The sequence below is a fragment of the Populus nigra genome, chromosome 8, assembly GCF_951802175.1.
Source record: "Populus nigra chromosome 8, ddPopNigr1.1, whole genome shotgun sequence".
Classification (NCBI taxonomy): Eukaryota; Viridiplantae; Streptophyta; class Magnoliopsida; order Malpighiales; family Salicaceae; genus Populus; species Populus nigra.
The window spans coordinates 14739274-14765636 of record NC_084859.1 but is presented as its reverse complement, the minus strand read 5'-3'; the positions used below and the strand labels follow the sequence as shown (position 1 = coordinate 14765636).

General features: G+C 35.0%; 3 protein-coding genes across 3 annotated transcripts; 1 reads left to right on the top strand and 2 right to left on the bottom strand.

The window, feature by feature from the left end:
• Positions 1–7916: 7916 nt before the first annotated feature.
• LOC133702245 (probable LRR receptor-like serine/threonine-protein kinase At1g63430) lies at positions 7917–13066 on the top strand. The gene is made up of 13 exons (XM_062126541.1): positions 7917–8355; positions 8692–8830; positions 8987–9058; positions 9181–9324; positions 9418–9567; positions 9819–9935; positions 10012–10076; positions 10654–10908; positions 11008–11213; positions 11342–11474; positions 11565–11722; positions 12263–12478; positions 12608–13066. Exons 1-13 carry the CDS (start codon positions 8199–8201, stop codon positions 12851–12853), a joined length of 2058 nt encoding a protein of 685 aa, XP_061982525.1. The 5' UTR covers positions 7917–8198; the 3' UTR covers positions 12854–13066.
• Positions 13067–14640: 1574 nt separating this feature from the next.
• Positions 14641–17744, bottom strand: LOC133701601 (RNA-binding NOB1-like protein). The gene is made up of 5 exons (XM_062125574.1): positions 17362–17744; positions 16068–17184; positions 15792–15960; positions 15103–15222; positions 14641–15019 (listed from the first exon to the last, which is right to left on the bottom strand). The coding sequence occupies exons 1-5, from the start codon at positions 17693–17695 to the stop codon at positions 14870–14872; spliced, it is 1890 nt and encodes a 629-aa protein (XP_061981558.1). The 5' UTR covers positions 17696–17744; the 3' UTR covers positions 14641–14869.
• A 573-nt stretch (positions 17745–18317) lies between these two features.
• Positions 18318–23849, bottom strand: LOC133701600 (uncharacterized). Its single transcript, XM_062125573.1, has 9 exons — positions 23413–23849; positions 22797–22997; positions 22585–22707; positions 22387–22424; positions 22170–22278; positions 19735–21981; positions 19332–19487; positions 18952–19082; positions 18318–18841 (listed from the first exon to the last, which is right to left on the bottom strand). The coding sequence occupies exons 1-9, from the start codon at positions 23488–23490 to the stop codon at positions 18598–18600; spliced, it is 3327 nt and encodes a 1108-aa protein (XP_061981557.1). The 5' UTR covers positions 23491–23849; the 3' UTR covers positions 18318–18597.
• Between the last annotated feature and the right edge of the window lie 2514 nt (positions 23850–26363).

Sequence of the window (26363 nt, the reverse complement as noted above, 5' to 3'; positions counted from 1 at the left end):
GATCCAACAGTGAAAGAAGGGATTTCTGCTATAGACTGCATCACTGCATGGCTTGTGAGACTGGAAAATTTAGGCCATGCCTATTAGTCATTAACCTCATGTATTCACAGAATTGCGAGAGCTAGATACTAATGTTAAGAGGTTGCAGTTTTGATTCCATGAAGAAAAATCATTAAACACGTACAGAGAAGAAGATCGAGTAATGTCATGACCGTTTAATTAGAGTTACATAATTTGTATTCAAACAAATGGATTCTAGAGACAGGTTTTCAAATGATGAACTTCAAAGATTTAATATTTCTTCTCCCGCACGCATGGTAAAAAAAAAAGGAAAAAAAGGGGGGGATTAATGACATCGCCATTGCGTTAACAGATACTAAATCATCACTTAATTGCATTTTGCTTGATGGAGTGATTTTCCTTTTCTGGGGGACTGATGGGATGATGTTGATGCCAAACGACTTGTGGAGTTTTCAAGAGCCAGTGTTAGGTTTAAATTTCATTTTAGGGAATAAGTTTGGTAAAGGTAGCCATTAGCAAACCCATCAAGGCTAGTCATTGCCTTTCACATAAATAGCAGCTATATATGAAGATTAATATTATTAGATCGTTTCTGATGTAGGAAGGAAATATAAAAATTGGTTTAAAATAGCTCACATATATACCAGAGGTTGGTTATGCAGACTAAACAAAAGAAAAAAAAACATTTTTTAATAAAATTATCAGAGTTGTTTTTTACTGGCACTAGCAACCCTTTAAATACTAGAAAAACTATAAGTAAATAAATCATTGTCCTTAAAAATAACTAAATTTTAACCATTACATTACTAGAAAATTGAAAATTACCGACAGATTTTCTATCAGTAAATGATGAAGTCCCTGTCGGCCTTGATTAATGCTGACATAACAGGAAATGAAATACTACTACTGAGTAATATCTCATTGGGTTTTCTATTCCATTGGCAATTTCATTACCATTTATTTTTCCATCAACATTTTTTGTTGGCTGTTATGTTGCTATAAATTCTATAAGTTTTACAAAAATTCCATATGAAAATTTTGATAGAAATCCAAATAGAAACACTGATATAATTATCTTTTTGTCTGAGATTTCAATTTTATTTTTATTTTTGTTATGTGATCCCTGAGCTAACAACTACTTACTCGTAATAAACTCATAGCCAAAGCAAAAGGACATTTTTAAAAACTAATTTATACAAATTTCATAATAAATAATGCTAAATAGATTAGGCAAACCTACAAGTTTTTAAAATTTGAAGATTTAAATAGTAAATTCATATAAGATAGATAGAATTTTATATACAAACATTTTAAAAACAAAAAAATATATAAATAATACATTAAAACTTCAGCAGCTACGTACAATCAAATCAAGTCAAATCAACAATATAAAATATATATAGAGGTGTTGAAGAAGATGAAAAAATATAAATTCTAAACCAAAAAGTCTCAATGAGAAAAGAAAATATGCATTCATAGCTATATTTAGTTTAGCCCAATAAATCTTATTTTCTTGTAGGAGTTTGCTCTCATGTTCTAAAAGAATACAATAAACAAAATTCAAAAATTATAATATACTATAACACAAATTCAATTATTTATTACAATTCCACTTCACATGTTTATGATAAAGTGTTTCCTTAAATTATATATATATATATATATATATATATATATATATATATATATATATATATATATAATGATCAGTTTGGGCATCCACTAATTTTCTAGAAAGAGGACATATCTCTCTATCTTGAAAATAAGAAAACCAGAAGTCTGGTTTTAAGTTTTTTACAATCAAACGGTGAGAAGAAATTAAGGACAAGACCAAAATAAAAGAACAAAAAAATGCCAAAAAAATTAAACCATCTTGACTAATTAGTGTACATTTCATCAATTGGTAACTACATCACAAGGACCAAGCAAAGCTTAATCTTCAATCAAGATTCCATTTCCAGACACAACCATAATTCCAGCTTTGAAATCCAAGCAATTAGGATTTATAACAACAATCCTTGTCCACCTAAAACCCTATACAATCTGCCTTCTGCCAAGCATAATTAACTAATAAAGGATCCAAGTAGCTAGAGACCAAAAACCTTAGCAATACCACTTAACAACATATATACTCAAATCTTCTGGCAAATGATCATCCCCATGAACGAACGTTACTAAGATAAAACTTTAACACTCAAAAGGCATAAGTAGGAAGCAAGACAACACCATTAATTAAAGTTTACTTTCAACTCAACACGGGAGCTACCCAACGCTAATAATCAAAGACAATATAACAACTACATAATCATGAGCTTGGAAAGTAATGCAAAGGTCAACAAGACATGAAGTCTACTTCCAAAAGATAACATGTCTGTACATTGATTACTCAATTTACATAACACCAACACCCTCCTCCATCCCCACCAAACAAGCTCAGGATTCCATCATGGCATATTTGTGATCAAAATTGTATCATAGAAAAATAGCAACCCAGCATTTATCATGGGAATAACTTCAAATGGGGAGGAGATGACCTTCGGGTTTTAATTCCTTTAAAAAATATATATTGATGGGATTTATGTCAACAATAGTGTTTTCGTTGTTGTTTTTTCAATTTTCTACTATTGTTCAAACTATTATCATAAATATTATTATGTAAAAGAAAAGTATTACAGTTTTAACTCTTACCTTAGTCTAGATCCAAACTATACCAAACATTGAAAAGTCTTGCTTTTTAATCCATGCTTTGATTATGACTGAAGGGACAACTTATCTAATCCCACTCAAAATTAAGGCAAAAGAATAGTTAATAAAAATTAAGTACAATGCAAACTTCACTAACAAACGAGGTTTCATGCAACACTTCTCTATCACTATGTTTTGAGTTTGTGATAATTTGCACCCAATAATCGATTCTTAATTAATTTATTTGGAGCGAACAAGTGTTCATATGCTCAGATATGCTTCTGTGCTTCGTCATATGTTATTTATTTGTGCACATGCGTGCGTTGTTGAAGCAGGAAGGAGAAGAGGTGAAGGAGTTAATTAGGAAGAAACTATAATTCAATGTGAAAACCCTAAAATAAATAAAAGAAGAGGTCTCTATCAACTTTAAAACAAGTTGCACTGGTGAAAAAGACACGAGGGGTCCTTGTGAAGGAAACGCAAGTGGGCAGTGTTCATGAATTCATGGCAACAAGGGAGACGAGGACAGAGGTTAGGGACCCCTTCCCGGCAATGCATGCCTCTATGGACGTGGCCTTTTCAAAAACGCAACACAAAACCATCTCCTTAGGGTAAAATCCACCCATGAGCCGTAAGAGGTCAAAATTCACGGGCAACTTAGGCCTTGCATATGAGATTATTATGTGTCCAAATATCATTGGCTAACTAACTATTCCTTTTGGACACATATTCAAGCTCAAATGGGACTGAGCCCATCTGATCACAGTCGTAATTGAAAATCATGGGGCTCGTTTGCCTTGCCTCGGCCTCCTCCCTTAAAAAATACTCAAAAGACTTCGTTGTGTATCTTGCTTGGAAGTCCTGCCAGTGCGGAACCTTCATGCTTAAACAATATTCATGTCTTTCTGTCACCGGACAAATATATACAAAAACAAATAGCGAGGGAGAGAGAGAGAGAGAGAGAGAGGAGAGGAACGAGGAAAGGAAAGGCTCATGCTCATGCCAAAACATAAAGGTCAGCAAGAAAATATATACTCGATTATTATATATATTACATAATTCTATATGGTCCTATTTAATAACTTGCCCCTTCAATGATTTGCGCTTTATTAATTGTTTTTCACTTACACAACCTGGAAGGCAGTTCATATATTGTAATATGATTGGAAAGGAATAAATCAACTCTTCTGTTCATGGAGAACAACTGTAGAATGTGGGAATTGGGAGTATTAATTTTCAATTCTTTTTTCCTAATTAAACGGTGGCTTTTGTCCATGCATTGTCATTTATTTTAGCACACATGATTTTAATTTTTTTAATTTTTTGAATGGTACATTTTTATTTGTTGAGATAATGTTTGATAATTTTACTAACTAATTGGTTCCCATATACAATTACTCGGCTTCTTAACTAAGAAGTGGCAAAAGGAGTTGATGTGGCAATTATCAATCTCCTCCCCCTGCTGGAGATCGAGACATTTTATCTAGAAAAGTATTAGGGATACGTTCTTTAAGGTCGCAATTCTTGTTTAATCTATCCCTTTCCACATAATAAGAATAATAATTAATTATTATTATTATTACTACGAGAAAAAAAAAGAAATTAGATTATTGAGCTGCGAAAACAAGTAATAAAAAAATGTTAATATATCTATACCGGTATTTGCATTCGAATTCAAAGAAAAAGGTTTCAAAAAGAGAGAAAAAACTATCCTAATTTAAAGTTCAAAATATAAATCTATCTAAAACCTTTCAATGAACACCTTAATTTTTTTTTTTAAATAGTTTTTATTTAATCATCTATCTTAAGATAGTACGGTAATAATTTATTTTTTAAAATATTTTTTATTTAAAAATATATTTAAATATTTTTTATTTGTTTTTTAAAATCTATTTTTTACATTTAAATATCAAAACAATTTAAAAACATAATAAAATAATTTTAAATATATCAAAAACATGGTTTGACTGCCACCGCATGCAACTACCTGACATTTTCACGAGAAGATATGGAATTAGTATCGTCAAACTATCAAATCTAGCAAATAATCAAGTTAATAAACGTGATTATTGGCGCAAACACCGGATATGGGCCCTCGTGGTTCTAATATGGAATGCGTATGCTTAAAAAGCTGACTTTGGTCTAATATAGTTTATGTTCAAACTTCTCTGTTTTCCAACAACACCCAAAATAAAATAACATTTTCCTCCCTCAAAAGTCAAAACTATTCCTGAAAGAAATTAACCTTAAATATTAAATGATAAAATGAAATGTGCAAACTATTTAATGTTTGTTATTCCATTTTGAAATTACTCAATATTATTTGAAACAATATTCTTCCAAGAACTTGCACATAATTATCATGATCGATGGGTTCTAATTTTATGGGCAGAAAATAATGTTTATATTGATTTCTAATAGTATCTCTGGCTTGTTAGCAAAATTAAGAAGCTGCTCCTCGGTGGTCTTTATTAATTAGAATGGTTTTCATCACAACATTTATTTTATGATATGTTTTGCTCATATCAAAAATCTTTAAAAATTACTTTTCTCCAGAGGAAACTGATGTAAAGAAAAAAAAACTTGGAGCAAATATGTAACATTGTTTACATAATAACTAGTTATGTAACTCGTTTTTCGTCGTGAGCCAGATATTTTTATTTTTTATAAAAAAAAGTTATATATGCAAATTTTTTAATGTATTTTTGTAATTTAAAAAATCTAAGATCAAATAAAAAAAAATTATATATACATGTAATTAATTAAATTGAGAACTATGTATACAAATAAATTGATTAAAAATCATTAACAATATCTAAAAATAAAACTTGAATAATCGAAAGACAACTATAGATCAACATATTTAATCTTGAAAAATGAAATGTTTACCTATTATGTTTGTTAAATTCATTTATTAAAATAATTTTTTAATTTAAGCAACCAATAATAGAAATAGAGATAAATTAAATCAATCGAATAAAAAAAGGAAAAAAATCATGTAAAACTGCACATTTTAGAAATATTATCTAAAAAAATAATTTTTTTATTTTTAAAAATAAAACTCATCCATACAAAAGATAAAAAAATATATAGATGAATCATAAAAACTTTTTAAATTCAAATGTATAACTAAAAAATAATTATCATTTAAAAGAGATTCTAGAAACAAAATGAAAGAGAGAATGAGTAATAATTTAAATATAAATTAAAAAAATTAGAAAAAAAACCATAAAAATAATCATTAATTTATTTTTTTTTATTAGGGCTAGGCTACCCTAGCAGGCTTGTGCGATTGAGCCCTTAATTATTTTTTATTTGCTCATATTCTAGCCATTGTGATAGCTAAAAAATTAAAGCTTATGTTTTTTAACTCATTTTTTAACCAAAACATCTATAAACACATCGTAGGAACCGTGACAAACCTATTTACAACCTAGAAAACCCAAAAAATCACCTCCAAAAACCAAAATAAACCTGAGCTCATATCTATTTTTCATAAACTTTAAAGGCAAAAAAACTTCTAATATGAACCTCTCTCATCAAATTGAACCATTTGACATAAATATTGTTTATTTTGGTGGTCTAAATCATGTCAACGATACTTTTTTTTTCTACCATCAGGATCCGACAACCTCTCTCTCTCCTCTTTCATCTAAAAACTAAAAAATATCAAAAATAAACTTTTATTTCAAAATTTAATTGAAAAAATATTGAGGTACTGAAATTGTATAATATACGTGATTTTTAAATTCAAGGATCACAGTGCACTTTTTACAAAACTTATAGCTGTCACCCATGTTTGATATCTTTTTCATTTCGGTCCCATATTTTCATAAGAAATTAAAATCAATTGATATTCCGTTATGATTAAATCGTCAAAAAAAAATTAAGAATCAAATTGAAAAAATATAAAATTTTACACAATCCATCTATAATAATATATGAAAAATTTAACAATAAAACCTTGAAAAAAAAACTCATAACTTTGAGAATAATACTTAATAATAGCAGGTGGGATTCTTGAACCAGGATTCAAAAGCGACAGATAAAAAATGTAAATCCAGCGTACCAAGGAACATTGAAAAAACACGCAAGTTGCTTTTTATATATAATAATCGAGTGATCCGCAAGTTGGTTTTTAGAATCTAAACAATTTTCCCTTTGAAACATAATGGCAATAATTCTGTTTTTTCGAGAACACGTTGTAGCCACAACATCATAAAACAATAGTTAAAGAGTTGTTAATTAATTTTACGACGATAATAGAATAATTAGGTAATTAATGGTATTTTATTAATTAATTTTTGAATTCATTTTTTAAAAAAATATAATTCTAAATAAAGATATTTTTATCATTTTTTATGGTCACGAGTTTCATTTTTTTTAATTGTTTTTTTAAATAGACCCAGAAAAGAAAACTAATATAATACTACTGATTACTTCATGATTACCGTTTTATGATACATAATGTATTTAATTTTCAATAAATGAACACCCTTTTCAGTTTTTCATTGAAAATAGAAAAGGAAAATGGAAATGGAAAAGGCTAAACAGTCCTAAAATTCTCAAGTTCTCACTTCATCAGGGCCGTTGATCAGTAACAGTCCATGGTCTTAAGCAACTCCAGGTAAACACATCAATAAACTCTCCAAAGCTTCAATTTATCATCTGACGAACGAGAAATCATATTCATTTCCACAAATCACCCGGCTAATGCAATTATTAACACTAATGGCATCAGAACTTCCACTAACATTTTTTATAAAATGGGGCCCGCAGCTCAGTTCATAAATTAAGAAAATTTAAATTTAAATCCCCTCCGTCATTACCTACCGCTTCTTGATTATGAACCGTTGGATTTTTATCCAGCAACCGGGAATTTAGATCACAAAGTGCCGTGAGAGTACACATAAAAAATTACAGAATAAAAGACCGCCATTTAATTTTAATTTTAAAGACAAAACAACTTTCATTCTCTTTATATAAAAAAAAAAAATCAAAACTTTCTCTTGGTTTCTTTTAATTTATCTGCAGTTAACAGGATAAAAAGTTCTATTTGATTTATGTTTTTCAAAAAATTTAAGTTTTTTTTTAATTCTAAATTAATTTTTTTTATTGTTTTAATTATAATTATATCAAAAATAAATTTTAAAAAATTAATATTTACCAAATATAACCATAACCTCTCTTTCAATCTAAGTTTCTATCTTCATCTTTTTTGTCCGCCTCCTCTGTCCAACTTTAAACATTCATAGCTGAAGTAATTTTGCTATCATGGCCAGTTTCCAAATCTTATTAAACTGAGTGCTAGTTGTAGGAGTTGTTTCCTTAAACAAAGCTTTCACTGTATTTTAGTAGTGCATTGCTGTGTCAAAGACTTTAACTTTCTTCTCTTTTGTAGTTTCTTAATAAAAAAACTCACATCTCCAATCAACTTGCTTCCTTTTCTTTTTCTTTTTTTCTTTTTTTGCTCTTTCTTGGTCACTGGGTTCATGAGTTCTTCTGGGTCTTTGGTTTTTTCTTCCAACAAAGAGAGAGGAGTAGAGATTTCTTGCAGAGTACAAATGAGATCATATGCTTCCCTTCAGCTTCTTTCTTTTGTTTCTCTAGTTCTTGTCGTAACCTGTGACTCCTTTGTCAGAGAAGAAGGTATGCATTTATCACTTTACTTCTTTTTATAAATGCATTGTTTTTGCTGATAAAAAGAATATAAACTTGAATTATTATGGTTCCAAGAGTTGAGCTAGCTAGTTTCACATGGCTGAATTGAGTGGTGTTAGTTATTATGCAATCAATGCGAAAACTTCAAGTCTCAAACTTGGCCTCTTTCTGCTATCCTTTCTACATTTACTTTGTGACTTAATACCATCAGTGGCATTGGAAGTTATGTGATCTGAAATTAATGTACTGTGCGTAAATTTTGGTTTTCGGTAATCCTATAGTCTAGTACTTTTCACTAAATGGAATCTATCGACTTCTGGGCAGTTTGGGCACTTACAACATTCAAGGAAGCTATATACGAAGACCCACATATGGTTTTGTCCAATTGGAATGCCTTAGATGCAGATCCTTGTGGTTGGTCTGGCATTTCCTGCTCTTCTGCTCGAGACCATGTTGTAAAGATGTAAGATATGATCCATCAATTTTTATTTTTTTGGTTCAGGGTTAGATGCGTTATAGTTTCTTCTGAAGTTAGATCCTGATGTGTGGTATATGTGTAGGTGCCTTTTATCGTTGAATGAAGTTTTACCATTTTTCTGTTGGACTTCTGGTTTTGCAGAAACATAACTGGGTACTCTTTAAGGGGATTTCTTGCCCCAGAATTGGGTCGGATCAAATTTTTGCAACAACTGTATGTTTCTTTCTTCTTCGTCTTCATCTTTTTTCATCATACTGAAATAAATGCTTTTAGTTTATTTTATGCATTGTATTTAAGGCTTCTTTCTCTTTTGGTGCTTGTTTGATATTTTGTAGAGTCTTGCACGGTAATAATCTGATTGGGGTTATACCAAAAGAATTGGGAATGTTGAAATCCCTCCAGGTCTTGGATTTGGGAGCAAATCAATTGACGGGTCCTATTCCTCCAGAGATTGCAAATCTAACCAGTGTCAGGAAAATGTAAAAGAATCTTGTTATTGGGTTTTAACGATTGGACTGTAATGGTTGGCAATATTGAGTTCTCTCTTACTTTCTCATTTTATGTTGTGATAGAAACCTTCAGTCCAATGGGTTAACAGGAAGCTTGCCTCCTGAACTTGGCAATTTGAGGTACCTTCAAGAACTTTGGTTGGATAGGAATAGGCTTCAAGGATCTGTTCCTGCTAGCAGTGGCTCAGATTTCACGTCTAGTGTGTATGGAATGTAAGTACAATTCTGAATGCACATCAGTTTTTGGTGCATTTTGCAAATTAACGGGTAGAATGAACAATACTATTCTTACTTAAGTAGGTTGTGCTAGAATGCTTGTGATTGTATAAGTTGAGAACAGTCACTAGGATGGGACGTAAACTCATCTTTGATCAGTTGAAACTCAGTTTTGATTCTTTAAATCTTTTACTTGAATTATTCTCTCCTTTTTTTGGGTACAATTATATAATTCACTCCTGCTTCAGCTATGCTTCAAACACAAACTTAACTGGCCTGTGTCGAGCATCTGGATTAAAAGTGGCTGATTTCTCATACAATTTCTTTACTGGGAGCATTCCCAAGTGCTTGGGGTATCTTCCAAGGTACACTCTTAGCCTTTCTCCTACTGGCATTTGGATGTCACATAAACTTACATTATGCACAACATATGCTATGCAGCACGAGCTTCCAAGGGAACTGCCTTCAGAACAAAGATCCAAGACAGCGTTCTTCTTCTCTTTGTGGTACGTGTGACATGGTTAATCTTTCAGCCTTCAGGCTTCCGTTGCTGTATTTGTGGACTGTTGTATTGTTGTCAACATGTCTATGGACAATAATGTCTTGAAATGAAGAGCAATCCCCATGGATATGCAAAGTATGAGCATGTGGTTGTCTGTTTCAATGTGAATTGTTAATGATAGATACCTTGCCATGCTAAAATTGGGATGAGTTTGGTGTCTTGCAGTCCTCTTTCAGTCTGCTCCAAAATGAGCTTGGTGTGTGACATTCGAATCTTTAAGAGATTTTTTTTAACAATATTGCCCCTCTCAAAGGCCCCATCTTCCACAATTCTATTCTTTTTTTAAAAAAATAAAATCGAGGGGAGATCTTGAAGACCTAACCTAAATGCATGAGCTCATATGCTCTCCTTAGTAACTGTCATTTCTTACATAAGGCTTAAATTGGGATGGAGAGGGTATTGCTTTTGCCGTGTAATATGATTTACCAACCTATCATCCAACTGAACTTCGTAGTAACAGGTGTGCCTTTGGACAGTAATAAATTATGGTGATTATACTGACTGATTAATTCCTTGTACAGATCATGCTCCACATGCCAGAACCCATCAAACAAGAAGCCCCAAGCACCAGCCTGCTGAAGATGTATCCAAGCAGCACCAGAGGGCATCAAAACCTGCCTGGCTTTTGGCTCTGGAAATAGTGACAGGAACCATGGTGGCCTGTCTCTTTCTAATTGCCTTCCTAACTGCTCTTCAGAGATGCAATAACAAATCTTCTCTCATAATCCCTTTGAAGAAATTATCGAGTCAGAAGGACCATGTGACTGTATACATAGGTTTGCTTCCATATTTCCAGACCTTTAGTTTATTCAGTGTTCTTTAACAGTGTTTTAATAAGTTATTTGTGTTATCTTACCGTGTATATTTTTGCACAGATTCTGAGATGTTGAAAGATGTAGTGAGATTCAGCAGGCAGGAGCTTGAAGTGGCCTGTGAAGACTTCAGTAACATCATTGGCTCTTCTCCAGATAGTTTGGTTTACAAGGGCATCATGAAAGGTGGGCCTGAGATTGCAGTCATATCTCTCTGCATCAAAGAACAACAATGGACAGGCTATCTTGAACTCTATTTCCAAAGAGAGGTGAAGACTTGTTCCTTCTCACTGCAAATTTTATTGAAACAGACACTGAACAACTACAAATGTAGAAGCTGAGGATTTTGGGATAGCCTTTCTGAGATCTTTCTTTATTAAATTTTAATCCAATTTAGGTGGCAGATTTGGCAAGATTAAATAACGAGAATGCAGGAAAGTTACTGGGCTATTGTAAAGAGAGCACTCCGTTTACAAGGATGTTAGTTATTGAATATGCATCGAATGGGACCCTGTATGAGCACCTTCACTGTAAGTCGAGTTTCTTGCTTGGGACAATCAAACATTTTTAAGACGTTATATACTTGCTCAGGGTTGATCAAACAACCTGTATCAATGCAGATGGAGATGGATGCCAATTATCTTGGACACGCCGGATGAAAATTGTCACAGGCATTGCTCGTGGATTGAAGTACCTTCATACTGAACTTGAGCCACCATTTACTATATCCGAGTTAAATTCCAGTTCTGTATATCTCACAGAGGAATTTTCCCCAAAGGTACTCACTGATGCCTTTCTCTATTCTTCTAAAGAAATGTTAAAAACTTACACTTTTGACACAATAAAAAAAAAAAAAAAGAGTTCCTAAGTCTGTCAGCACTTCCTTTTTTGTATCATAGAAAAAATGGAATTGTTCATGAGGTTGAATTCTCCTCAGATTAGATAACTTGTTTTAGCTATGGTCACTGCTAGCTTATGCAACCCAAAAGAATCATATCAAACATTCTATCAATCTACTGTTAACTGAGAGGACTGGAAGATTTAAAGTAGCTCTGGTAGCTTGGAAATCTGTGAACAGGATCAGTGACCTTAGCCACACTTCATTCCGGTGTTTATTCATTGTTTTAAGCTTGTAAAATCTTTCAATATGTGTCTGAAACTGTCTTCTGTAACCTGATATCTAGTAAATGCCATTCCTGATTCTCTTTCCAGTTAATTTTGGTTCTCAAAACCAGTAACAAGTAACAATTTGTTATGATGGATGTCAAACCCCTATAAAATTGTGGTCCTCAGAATTTCTTTTTGATTGTCCCTGCAGTTGGTTGATTTTGAAAGTTGGAAGAGTATTCTTGCAAGATCAGAGAAGAACTCAGGCTCCATAGGCAGCCAAGGTGCTATCTGTGTGCTTCCACATTCTCTGGAGGGACGCCATCTTGATGTCCAAGGGAACATTTATGCTTTTGGTGTTCTTTTACTGGAAATAATCAGTGGAAGACCTCCATACTGCAAGGACAAGGGGCGCTTGGTAGATTGGGTAAGAAATCTCTTGTAGTTTAAACTTTTGCAAATTTCCGTTCTGGGTAATCTCAAAGAAACAGTTATCTGGAAAAATCGTTGCCCATATAAGTGATAAAAAAAACATGATAACTTCTGTGTTCTATAGGCTAAGGACTTCCTAGAACTGCCAGAAGCATTGGCTTATGTGGTGGATCCCGAGTTGAAGCATTTCAGATTCGAAGACCTTAAAGTTATATGTGAAGTGGTAAAACTTTGCATCCATCCAGACCCCACCAAGCAGCCTTCCATGCAGGAGTTAAGTACCATTCTAGAGAGCGGAATTGATACAACTATATCTGCTGACCTCAAGGCATCTTCTTTGGCATGGGCAGAGCTTGCGCTGGCATCATAATTGAGTTGAAGGCTTGAAGCTAACACACAGTAAATCAGATTCATACAATTGCGTCTTTTCTTTCCTTTACTTTTTTCTCACTTCAGTTTCATCTGAGGTCCTTGTAAATGTGTGCGTGCTAAAAAAACAAAGAGCTTCCTTTATGACAATAGCCTCATTGTATACCATTGGATGATGAGTAAAGTTATGACCATAGCAAACTTTTAGTTCAAACTGCATCGACCATTTCTTTTCACCTGATTGTGTTCTCTGGTTATCATTTATTTTCATAAAACTCTGAAAAAGAGTCAGATATGACTATGGAAGGAATGTTTCAATATACAAATGCACATATTAATGTGTAACATGCTGTATGTAGCATGATCAAAAGCAATTCCCAGAGAAAAACCATTTATATGGTACGTTCTCTAGTGCAAGATTCCTAAGCAATAAGGTGCTGGAGCCATAGGAAATGGCTCCTAGCCCTACTCATTGTTTTGCATCCTTTTCAGAGAATTGGAGACAATAAGAGGGCAAATACAGGGATGCTTGTTTGTTTAACATCAATGACTCCAGGTATGAAAAGGATATGCATTTGCCTTCCACTATTCTTATTAAATTTTCCCAGCAACTCAGATAAATGGTTGATTATGATTACTTTAGACATGGCAAACAAGTTGTTTCACTTGATCTTGCTGTCGTAAAACCTTGTTACAGACATCAAGCAAATGACAAACATCAGCAAGCATTGAAATAAAAGAAATATATTGGCAATTGACTTTAAATGAAGGATTTATAAATTAAAAAAAAAAAAGACGAAACAGAAATTTTACCTGGCGAAAGATTCGATTGACCAGGCTGAAGAATTTATTAGCTAATCAATATAAATTTCTTTGAAGGCCTAGAGTTCCTTGCAAATCTATCTAATTATTTGCTTCTTCGTGGGTCAACTTGGTTCCAACCTTCTTGCCCTTTCAGAAATCAATTTTAATTAATAGTTGCATGAACAAGAGAGGAACGACTCTACCATTCAAGCAATGTCTTTTAGGCAATTCTGAAAGCAAAACAGGTTGGCATCATGGTTTGGTGAGGAAGACCGTTGTAGATGGGAAGCTATAGAATGTGATACCATAATTGGGCGTGCTATCATGCTTGACCTCCAAAATCTGGCGTTTTGAAACACTATATGTATATTTATAAATTATGAGAATATATTATAGCTGGTGACCTAAATCCTTCTGTCGAGTTGAAGCAGCTGGATTGCTTGGATCTTAGCTGAAATAACCATACAAGTGTCCCATATTTTTTTGGTTTAGTGAGAAGTTCAAGATATCATATCCTTCCTAGCTCGAGAGTTGCAGAATGGATCCTCATCGGCTTGGAAACCTCACAAACTTGCCTATCAATGAACTATCTGTGCATGACAGATCTGCAGAGGCTTTATAGCATTCCTTGAAATATATTGATACGAGGTCAAGCATGATGGAGCTTTCCTCTTAAGGTCCAGAGCTTGCCAAACTCAGCTACACGGGCAACTCTGAACTTTGTGGCACTATACTTTTAAGAGCTCGCGGAGAGAATGGCATGTCACGTAGGATTAATACTGGAATTGCATCTGGATTTGTCACAGGTTTCTCCGGAGTTTGGGGCGTTTGGTGTGCAAGAAATGTTGGCACTATTTAAATACATGGATTTTTAGCTAACTTGTCTTCTATATTAATAATAAACCAGGTACAAAATCCAAGGTTAAAAGAAACAGGTTACTAATTTCATCAGTAGATTATTGCTTGAAAGTAATACACCAGATATTGCTGGAACAAATGCAGTTCGAGTATCATTTCAATCGCACAAAACTACCAAAACCGTGCTCTTTCGGAGCACAAACTTTCAGTACATGACAATTATTAACTTCTCACTACAGACTCAAACATAAATGTTGATAATCATTTCGCAAACAGCAACTATAAAATAAACCAGAGTAGACAACAATTCCAAGTCAAATTAAATTAAAAAAAAAAAGAAAATCAAAAGCTAACATCAGTGCTTAGGACGAGCATAGTGATTGTCATTTGGATTCCTTTTCCCACTAAAAACTGCTAATGCTTGCCTTATGGGAGGCCGGAAAGGAGTTTTTTTATCAGTATGGTGGCCAAAGATGTCATCCCGAACCGAGAAGATGTCATCTCCCTACATGATTAGATTTATATAAATTAGTCTGGAATTAATCAAACACAAGCAAGAAGATAAATGCAAACAACAAAGAAGCCAACCTCCTTATTCACTTTCTTCTTCGTCTTAGGATAGAGGAACTTTTGTGGTAGCTGATCCTCGCGCAGAATGAGATTCTTAGTGATGGCATCCCTCCCACCTTGTGGTGAAGGCAGTGAAAACTGCAAGGGGCAAAATGTCAAAGCATATATGGGCAGAAGGACTTCAAACAAATTAGTGGCAAAAAAGAACATCCAACATGCCCAGTCCATGCACTTCTTACACACACACAACAGACACTGAACAACAGAAGGCATAATGGGCGGCACTCATGCAAGCTTTCTACGGTTCATGAAAAATCAATTAACACTCCTTGCACTATCACTGGAGAAGAATGTTGTGTGTGTGTGTGTCAGTGTTGTGGGGCAGGAGCATGGATTCTAGCATGGTACAGATTTTCCAACATGATGTAAAGAATAAGAAGCCTTCCATGCATGGCCATGGAAAACCATCCCCAAGTAGAAATCACAGTCAGCTAAGTAATAGAACCCACAGAACAAGAAAGTACTATAAACCAATGGTCAGAAGCACAGACCAGAATAAGCTAAGCAATAAATGCAAGATGGAAACAACTGCATAAATGTATTATACATGTCTCCCCAGAATTAAACCAAGGTACAAAGAGAATCTAAGATTTTCTGCTGGTTGCTTGAATAGATTTCTTTATTTCCTTCCCTAGGAATATACTTACTTTTGTACCACGCAGAGTAATCCGTGGCCTATGATCAGCCAAAACAATGCCATTCTCACCAACTGTTACAGCAACCTTTCTTAAAGTGCCGCCATTTCCACACTTAGGACAAAATATCCTCCCAATTTCAGCTGTGACAGTATAGCAGGCATGGCATTTCAGTATCCACCTGCAAGTGTAGATGTCTTTAAAGATAGGAATATAACCACAATGATCCAGTCAAGAAAGTAAAAGATAATTGGGAAACCGATATAAACATGAACAACAATTGTATACCTATGCAGCTGGCGGATTTGATTTCCTCCAGGTGCCAGCAGTCGTAAGCCCATTTGCAGAAGTACATTCTGCATTGCAAAGTCACTAGTTACACAAGCTACACTTGACTCAGATAAGGATCTGACCATCCAGCTTTGCTCGCTATCATTATCATCTGAATATGATGCACCAACACTTTCGTGAATCTGGCTTGAGATCTCCAAGTGATCTGATTCTGCACTGGCAATATCAACTCTTCTCGTCTCAACATCAATGTTTTCAATGCGATCTAAGGAAGCTTCCATGTCCCTAGAATCGTTAATCTCTGTCTCTACAGAAGTACTGTTCTCTCCTTTCTCACCTTGGGCAGCCTCCAGTGAACCTTCTTCCAGTCTCATTTGTTTTAAAATCAAGGAAACATCACCATCACAGTTCTTCACCTCTGTCATCATACTCTCCTCGGATATCAAACTTTGATGTAACACTTGATCGGGGACACTAGCTACCTCAATAGTGCTGTCATCCATACTTTTCTCTAGATCTTGCTGGCTATCTTTCTCTAATAATGCTTCATTAAGTTCACGTCTACCTTTTCTTCTAAGATATCTTCTATGAGTACTTCGACTAACAGCAGGCATCCAATCACCAGCATTATCATCAAATTGTCCCTGCGATGCATCAATTCCACCAGCAACCATCTTTTTCCCTTCAAGATTTATGTCTTTTTTCTTGGGTGGAAATCTCCTGGGCTTCCTCGAACCATGTTCAACATCTTCAAAATTCTCAGAATTTGCTTCCCCTCCAGTCCCCATCGAACCATCTTCAGATTGGTCATCAGCAGGCATAACGTTCAAGCTTATGTCTTTTAATGGAAGAATTTTCGAGCTTGGATCTATCCCATCTCCAGTTTCTTGTTCCAAAGCTTCCCATTCTTCCAAATTAGGAACATTAGAACCCCACCCTGGCATGTCCTTTTCAGGCAGCCTCTTCACATTGACTGTATGGACAGGGGGAGGCGCATCCCTAATATGTTTAGTCCCGTGAAGTTGTGTCTCCAATGTATATGTCAATGCAATGAGTTTAAGATCAACATCAGATAGGGTCTGTAAATCTCCAGTTGCTCTCGCAAACTTGATAACTGTCAAAGGCATATAAAACACATGAGACTAAACCCCAAGTTCGCTCCGTGACATATTTTCTTATAATTCAGCTACTCCCCTTTTCATTGCAAATTAATAGCAAAATTACAGAAGCAATCTAAACAGAAATCGATCTAATCATCCACTTTTCAAAATTGAAGGGGGTTTTTTTTTACCTTTATTGAGAGAATCAGGGGAGGGTTCCCTGCAATCAATTGAGAAAGGAATGAAAGCAAGTCGATGGCGAGAAACAGGATCGCGAATCTCAGCGAGGACTTCAGGGACGGTGACGAACTTGTCGGCGAAGTTGTTGAGCTTCTCCCCGCCCTGTATGACGGCGTTTGCATCAATAACCGCCACTGATATGCCGTGTGTCGACTTGCAACTCTCCACATACAACTGGTCTTGCTGTTGCTGTGATGGTGCTGGCGGTGGTGATGGTTGGGGGTTCTTTACTATGTTACTCCAGCATTGAGTAGTTGATGGAGGTGCTGGTGAGGGATTCTCCATGGTTACAGAGCTGAGGGAGGGAGAAGGGGATGCGATAAACCCTAGTAAGAGAGATTTTCAAGAATTTATAGAAAGGCAAACTACATCTTGGTTCTTCAAATATTATAATGGTTTAATCAGCTCCCTAATCTAATAGAAGTTTCAATTACACCATTAATTCGTTATTTTTTAAATTATTTTTTTATTCGCAGCCGAGGATGTGATATTTAATGAAATTTCTGGTAATTATAAAAGGAGAGTAGAAGCAGGCCTAAAAATAGTGGTGGATTTTTTAAGTTAATATAATACAAGTACAATGTACAGGTCTGGGTCTACTGGAGCAATACTCCCCTTATAAATTTATAAATTGGAATTTTTTTTTATTCATTTAGTTTTTGTTTTTTAAGTTATTAAAGGGTGATTTGAGGTTGAAAATAGGTTTTTATAATATTTGTTAGGTATTTTTAAATAAAAATAAGTTTTTAAAACCTAAAAACAAGGATTTTAATTTTTTTTTTATTCAGGTACCGAACAGCAAATCATATATTACAGTGGATGACGTGTAGCTCCCTTCATTGATTTACCCTCCTCCCCAGCCATCACCAGAAGGCAAGCACTTCCAGCGTAACAGGAACAACAGTGATCACCAAGGGAACAATGAAAAGAATATATTAATGAACAAACGTCACAACAACATGACAAGCTTTCAGAAAATTACAAAAAAGAACAAAATCATCTGGACACCTAATTAAAAATGGCTTCCCTACACTCGGGATTTTTTTGTACTTTCGTATTACTTTGTACAGATTGATTATTCATTCTTCCAAAGGAAACAACACTACATTCTCCTTGCAGCACATCCTACCGCACAACTATACACAGTATATATAGGTTCTGTATAAGATAATATCAAGAAAAAAATATTAGCTCTTTCTGGCATTCTTAAGATTCCGTAGTGTCATCACAAGCTGTTGTCTTTCTCCTTCTACCTCTGCAAACTTGAGACTTATTTCCGAATATCTCTCTTGCATCTCCTTCAGTTCATTTTCCATCGTTTTGTTTCTCTCCTTCAATGTCACTAGTTCACTCAACAACTTATCAGCATTGTGGTCTGTGTTATTGATACAGGAGGCTTTTGGTTCTTGCTCTGATGCAGTGGAATGATCGCTGGAATGAAACAGGAAAAGAATTCAATCACAATGTAGAAGAACAAGCTAGGAGCAAAGCTAGAGCACAGAACCAACTCAAATAGAACTACTGCTTCTTCCAAATCATACCTCTTGATTAACAATCTCGAATTCCCATTTTCTTTGCACGTCCCATATGAACTGCTTGGATTTTCATCCGTGTTTCCAAAATCTTCAGCTATATCACCAATTGAATTAACTCCAATGTCGTCTTCAGATGACTGCATTGAAGGATAAACATTTAAGATTAAGAAACAGTATTACGTTGCACATTTAATGAATTTAAAAGAAAAATATAGCAGTACCGTCTAGATAGACAACTGGTTACAAAAAGATCATACATCACAAAAGGAACTTCATCTATCTTATGTGGTTCAGAACTCGTGTATGCCTAGATGTTTGAGTAACACAAACAGAACACAAAAACATATAATTCCCGATGCACATTATATTTACATATAATTGCTAACCTTTTGAGGTTGGTTATAGCAGAAAATTGCACTATTCTGGTTGAGTTCTTCCAATCTGCTAACCAACTCTTCAATTTTGTTTTGAAGATCCCTTTCCTTCTCTGCAAACGAGCTTTCAGAGGCTTCTAAAGCAGTCTCCTTTAACTTAATTTGTCCCTGTCATACAAAAGCAAGAAAGGGAGTATTCTCAAGTCAACCGCAATTGAACCAAATGAAGGACAAAATCATAAATCAGAGTGAACTTGAAATTGCCAAACCAAAAAATACGAGGGGAAGATCATAAACGAGCTTGTCCATCTTGACACACCAGTGATCGTTGTTATCACCAATACTTAATAATTTGGCCTTGCATGTTCTTGTTAAAACTATAAATTTACTGGAAATTTTCAAAACAAACATTTACCTCAAGCAATTTTATTTTCTCCCTCAGATTTGCCACCTCTTTAGAGCCATAAGGAACTGGAGCAGACTTGTTGTTTCTCAGATTAGTCTTTGTTCCTTCAGAAACTGCTGCCCGTTTGCTGCTTTCCTTGATTTTCTTCTCCATGCTGTTCAAAGCATCTTCCTTCTTCTTCAGCTCACTCTTTAATTGGACTAACTGCTTTCTAAGTTTTTCCTTTTCCAACTCATCCTCAAACACAGAATGTTTCAAGTTATCACACTGAGCTTTAAGCATTCCCACCTCTGATTGCAAGACATTCATTGCTGCTTCCTTCTCATCCTTGAGACATCTCATCCTATTTAACTCCACCAGCGACTTCTCCGCTTCCTTCTTCAACAAAGAAATTGTACCCACCAGTTCATCCCGTTCCGTATCTCCCTTTTGTACCAGTGCTTCAGTGTGCTTAATTGATGTCTTTATTTGTTCCAGCTCTAAACTCATACTTTCTTTATGTTCTGCTTGCTTCAAAAGGTTATTGTTTTCTATTGCGAGCATTTCAAGCTCAGTTTTTAAGCCTTGGATTTGCTGGGATAAAGCCCCGCCACGTTCTTCATCCAGCTTCTTTAGCTGTTCAAGCCGTCTGGATTTATCCTCAATTTCCATCATCATCTGTTCTATCTGATGCATTTTCAAATTCAGTTGGTTGGAAAGATCATGCAGTTTTGACTCATAACCATCCGTAATTGATTGGAGCTCCTCATTAGCTTTCTGAAGCATTTCTTCCAGTTGAACTTTCTGCATTCGTAGTTCACTAGATTCTGCGAGCGCTTTCATAGCTACCTTCTCGTTTGCGTCAAAAGTCGATGCCATTTGCATGGACAGCCTTCTAAATTCTTCCTGCAGCTTCTCAGCTGCAGTAGCATTTTTCAATCTTGTCTTTCGCAAGGCTTCCTCTGCTTGAATGGCTCTCTGCTCCTGCTCAACTCTTGCACGTGTTACAGCCTCCAGATCAGCTTCAAACTCTTGGGCCTGCTTTTCCAATTCTTCCTCCAAGCTCTTGATATGGGTTTCTAGTTCCTTAATGGTGGCCAAAGAATCAGAGTTTTCCTCTGACTGCATCTTCAGTTCATTTTCTAAGCTCTCAATCTGAGCTTCTTGTTCGTTAATGTTGGGAAACAAAGGGGAGCATTCATACTGCATCTTCAGCTGTTCTTGCAGCTGACTTTGTTCTAATTTATATGACATGTCATGGTTCTCCTGCTTCAATATCTCATAATCAAGTGCAAGCTGCTCCATTTGCATCTCCAGCTCATCTCTATCTCTCCTGTAGATTTCTATTTCACTGCAGAGGTCCATAATCTTTTGCTCCAACAGATAAGTTTCTTTAGCATCCTTATGCTCCTTAACAAGTTCTTCCAGTGCCTTTTGCTCTTCATCATCATCAGTCTCACTTCTTGAGATAGCATTCTCATAGGATCTTGCTTTGTTGGAAAGGTCAGATGTTCCCTTACTTTTCTGCTCTAACATTTCATCAAGGTCTTTCACAGCAAGTATCAACTCAGCATTTGATTCCTGCGTTTTCTGCAGCTGCAACCGGAGGTTGGAATTTAGGTCCTTCTCATAATTTAGTTCTTGTCGAGCTTCTTCAAGAAGCACCCATGGATCGCCACCTTCAAACTGCGATTTGTTTTTGCTTCTTGCCTCCTCCATGCGTTTCTGAAATGCCTTGAGTTTCTCGCACTCTGACTTGAGCATGTCTCGCTCCCCTTTTAATCCCAAGATTTCTCTAGACAGATCCTGCCCCCTTTTGCTCTCTTTTACAATTTGTTTTCGCAGAGTTTGTATTTCCATCTCTGACACATCTGCCTGTCTTGACAACATAACAAGTTCAGCCTTCAGCTTTTCCATATCCATATCTGACACCTGTTGAGATCTCTCTCTTGTAAGGTTGCCTTGAGAACTGTTTGTCGAGTCATCAGTACTTGTCCCATGATCAGAATCTGCTGATAACTCCCATTGCTGTTGCCGATGCTCTCCATAGTTTGCTGCAGAAGCATTTGCTTTTGACAGGTGAGCTGCTGAAGTCTGGGTTTGAGACGATAGAAAGCTAATAGGGTCCTGTAGCATGTTGTTTCTCAATCCAAGTTCTCGTGGGGTATTGAGCCCAGAGCTACTTTCAGAACTTGACATTGTAATGTCAGATCCACTAGAAGTTCTGTCATTGACATTTAAATCAGCAGTGTGGGCACCATTAATAAGTGGTCCATCCTGTAGAACAATGAAAAGTGAACCCATCATATTTTCATCAACTATCTATAAAATTAGAGAAGTAGAAAACTAAAAAGGGGTTCAAAAGTTGCTATTAAAACTTAAAACTAAAATTTAGTGATGCGCTTTCTAATTTAAAAATCATAAGAACTACAGAGATGATTTCTGGCACTAAACTTAAAACTTACTTCGCTGGAATGATTATCAATACCCTCATCTATGTTACTATTGCTTAATAGGGTGTTCAATGTTCTGCTCTGGGATTTTACATTTGCATCTTCACCTTCCATCACCTCACTGCAAAAGATTTTAGAAAAGAAAGAAAAATCAAAATTCATTAACCCTTCAAAGAAAAATAAAGAAATTTGAAATATTTAATAATAACAAGTGATATTTCTTCTTTACCTTTGCTCGACATTTTCTTGCAGCCTCTGAATTGAAACCTATTGAAAACCAACAACTGAAGTTAAATTCTGAACTTCAATTACAACGTGAAAGTTCTCATCAATCCTATTGGCAAGGAAGGTCTTATCACTTGTGGGAACTAAGAATTATATTGGTAACAGATATAAACAAACGAGACAGAGAGACAAGAGAACTCACATGCAATACCCCATTAGATTTTGAATTCTTGAAAGGAAGAGAAACTGTGGAAGCTTTAGTCGCCTCTGCATAATCAGCAAAATCTATTGAAACCTCCCCTACCAGACTATTTTTTGACGATCCCTACAAATATCCAAAAAGTCCGATCACATTGCAAACATTGAATAAGAAGTTGTTCAATAAAAGTAAATTTTTTTGGTAAAATTCCTTACAGTGGAGACCACAAAATGGTATATTCTCTCATTGATCTTCCCTGTTTTCACATCACGAATGTATTTCACTGTTTCGTGAACCGGATAGTCCCATCGACAACTTCCTTGTCTGAGTATACCCTTCTCTAAACTCACTGTTGGCTTCCCCGCATCTCCAGGAACCACAGATACAACCAATGCATTCACATTCAGTTGCGGCAGCTACATTCACAGATCACCCACAAATTAAGAATCCTTACTTCATCCAATTAATCAATCATATTTGACAGCAATATTTCAGGACTCAAATTCTCCAATTAATTCAACATTGAATGAACTAAAATACATAAGGCTCGACTTGTTGAAATTTTCTGGTTTCTTTATCAGGTTTTTCTTGATGCAGACTCTACCTTTCAAATTTCTCATTTTTCTTTCTCGAACTGAACCCATCACCAAGATTTCATTAAAAAAAAAAAGCTCAAATCTTTCACCAGAACAGCAATTATCTATAAAGTTAGAACTGAAACAGTAAAAATATGAACTTCAATTCAAAATATTATATGTCAGAGATTGGAAAACAAAAGACAGTTACGAGTACAAAGTTAAACAAAAGTAGTATGTTTGCCGGTGGAAGTACCTGAGTTGCATGAAACTGCAACTTGAAGACAGTTTTGATCTTGTTCTTCTCGCCCCTCCATCTCGCCGACCTGAACATTTTCTCCACTGGAAAATCCAGTCACTCAACGGGATTCCGGCCAAACTCGCCGGCACATCACCAATGCGACCGAAATTTATAATATAATATACAGAGTCACGGTCAGTCAGTGTGAGTGCATAGGTGGGTAATGGTGCTGGTTTGTGAGTCCAGTTCGAGACGGAAACGGAGTCCAAAGAGATCGGGTTGAGAAGCAAATGCAGAGAGAGTGGAGTTGGAAAACAGGGGAGACAGATAAAGAGGAAGAGAAAGAGGTGGCAGATCTACGAACTACGAAGGAGGAGGCATGTGAGGTCTCTCTTTTTCTTTCAAGGATCCCTCTCTTTTGTAAGAACTGACAGTCTTTTAGAAAGTCTTGACACTTGTGTTTTTTTTATCTTTAAAGTGCCAGAAAAAATAAATAAATCAAATTAAAAATTGAAAGAGAAGCTTCTTGTAATTGATTAATTACAGTATTAATTATCGTAGCTGGTGAAGCTATGTTTTGGGGTAAGGGAACAGTACACATAGTCAAAGCAGCTTTAAGTTTTTCAAATGTAAGAAATAAGAACATGCATGTTGTTGTACTTAAAATAATAATAATAGTAGTAGTATTAATAATAAATTCTTGCATGGAATTACACCATGGTTTTGATTTAGCTGGTCAAACTTTAGCTTTTAATGCGTGAGTATTTCATTACAGGAGAACTTAATGCAAGATTTGAATAAAAAAGGGCTGATCGAGGGCAGGAAAGAACGCACGTCGACGGGTAAAAAAGGGGGGAGTTGCAGGCTGTAATTGCCGCAAATACAGTAGCAAAGAGGCCTTTTCATGGAGAAAATGACAACATGGTTTTGATTTCAGACTTGTAATCTAACATTCTTTCTTTGCTTCTGTGGGTTTGCCTTTGCTGATGAATTTTTGATTAATGCAGCTAACGTATTAATACTGTCAATTGTTCACCTAATTTACCTAGTGGACTTCACATTATTGTCAGTGCGTGTTACTGTCTTTGCGGTCCAAAAAATAATCTTGAATTTTTTTATTTTAACTTAAGTTTTTTATATTTTTAGATCGTTTTGAATTATTGATATTAAAAATAAAAAATAATATTATAATGTATTTTTAATTAAAAATTACTTTAAAAAACAATAATTACGTCAAACCTAAAAAAGAAATAATTAAAAAACAGTATTTTGTTGAGTGTGGATGAGGTGGTGTGATATAATCTTGCATAATGGATTCTCTTGGATTGATATGTTGGTGTCATCGTCAATGGGATGGAATGTCCTAATGCCAGCACACGCAATGCAAAAAAGGAAAAAAGCCCTTGATTTTGAACTAAATTATCTGACCTCGAGGATTGGCCATCTTGGACCGGCATGCTATTTATAATTTTCCAAGAATTAAATTAATATTGTTCTGGTATGGAATGACATAAACACCCCCCAGCCAGGACCGTCATAGCGTAGATATTTTTCTCTACCCCTGATGTCGAGGACCCCTACATGATAACATGTAAGCACGAGCAGGATCACATGGTTTTTGTTGGCATTTTTATACATGACAAGAATCAAGATCACCAAGGTTCATGGAGCCATAGATTTTTATTTTTATTTTTATTTTTCATGTTTTTTAACAACAGAGCATTAAACTTCTGGCACGGAAGTAGAGGGGTATGATGTTATCCTTGATATTGCCATGGTGTTTAAGGGTATTGCAGTAATTTTGTTACAGCCTTTTCTGATCCGCTTTGGATTCGGAGTGTAGGTGCGGCCGAGTGAGAGTAGAAAGAGGAGCGATGTGGGAAGCAACGCCAACGGTCAACTCTGACTAATTAACGTTCGTTTTACAATTAATATTTTTTAATAATTAATTTTAATCCTAAGAAAATGACTTATTAACCCTAAAAAAATAAAAAACAAAAACTTTATCCTTGGCGTATAGGAGGAGTAACTTTGTTTTCCGAATAACGTAACCTTCAATTACGGCCATCTTCTTATTTTTTGAGCATGTCACTGTCAAACCACCACCGATTGTCCTTCGGTAGGCCACCAGGCGCAGGGATGCTGCGCTTCTGATTGATTTTATGAAAATGTTTTTTAAGAGGTTTCTTGGGGACGTTTTCGGAACAGCATTTTTTAAAGATTTGTATATTTTTTAAAAAATAATAATATTTTTATGTTTTTTTTTAAACTTTACAGTGTGTTCATTTTAAAAATAAAAAATATTATTATTTTGATATATTTTTTTAAAAAAATTATAAAAAAAAACGATCACGCTCAGTAATTAATAATAACTATCAATATTGATTCTTTCTGCCTGGCAAAATGAGGCCATAAAGATTTCTTAATTTCAGTAAGAGCATCATGGAATCCAAGGAGCCTCCAGGATTAAGATTTCTTAATTTCAGTAAGAGCATCATGGAATCCAAGGAGCCTCCATGATTAAACATGGATGAAAATGAGATGCATGTTCATGGTAGCGTTAATTAGGTTTATCTGGGGATTAATTTTCTTCCATTGAATTATATGAAGTTTTTTTTCTCACAGCCTCCAGCTTCTAGATTTAACTCAAATGATAGCCATGGAAGTGTATGAATAAGCACTTTATCAAATCACCTGAGATTTACCTACACAGTTTTCCCTTTTTTTATATATATAAAAAAAGAAATCAAGTATTGCAACTGGTGTCGGTGTTCGTGATAAGGATCTAAGCAGTTTCTTTACTCATAAATTACAGGTGTTGTATATATATATAGACCCATAAAACACAAATATACCTGCCGTTTGGTAACGCCCGCAAGGTTGAATTGGAAATTAATAAATTATAAGCGCGACAGGTGTTTATTATTAATAAATGGAAATTAAGACACGTCGTTTATGCTCAGTAT

Bases quoted from the DNA above. Each gene is read 5' to 3' on its own strand.
- LOC133702245 (XM_062126541.1), top strand. From the start codon at position 8,199: ATGAGTTCTTCTGGGTCTTTGGTTTTTTCTTCCAACAAAGAGAGAGGA. The intron at 8,356-8,691 runs GTATGCATTTAT...ACTTCTGGGCAG, and splicing joins CTCCTTTGTCAGAGAAGAAG to TTTGGGCACTTACAACATTC. The intron at 11,214-11,341 runs GTGAAGACTTGT...AATCCAATTTAG, and splicing joins AACTCTATTTCCAAAGAGAG to GTGGCAGATTTGGCAAGATT.
- LOC133701601 (XM_062125574.1), bottom strand. From the start codon at position 17,695: ATGGAGAATCCCTCACCAGCACCTCCATCAACTACTCAATGCTGGAGT. The intron at 17,185-17,361 runs GTAAAAAAAAAC...TGCCTTTGACAG, and splicing joins CCCTGATTCTCTCAATAAAG to TTATCAAGTTTGCGAGAGCA. The intron at 15,020-15,102 runs GTTGGCTTCTTT...CTAATCATGTAG, and splicing joins AGAAGAAAGTGAATAAGGAG to GGAGATGACATCTTCTCGGT.
- LOC133701600 (XM_062125573.1), bottom strand. From the start codon at position 23,490: ATGTTCAGGTCGGCGAGATGGAGGGGCGAGAAGAACAAGATCAAAACT. The intron at 22,998-23,412 runs GTACTTCCACCG...CTGTGAATGTAG, and splicing joins TGCAGTTTCATGCAACTCAG to CTGCCGCAACTGAATGTGAA. The intron at 19,083-19,331 runs GTTAGCAATTAT...CCTTCAATGCAG, and splicing joins GCTATAACCAACCTCAAAAG to TCATCTGAAGACGACATTGG.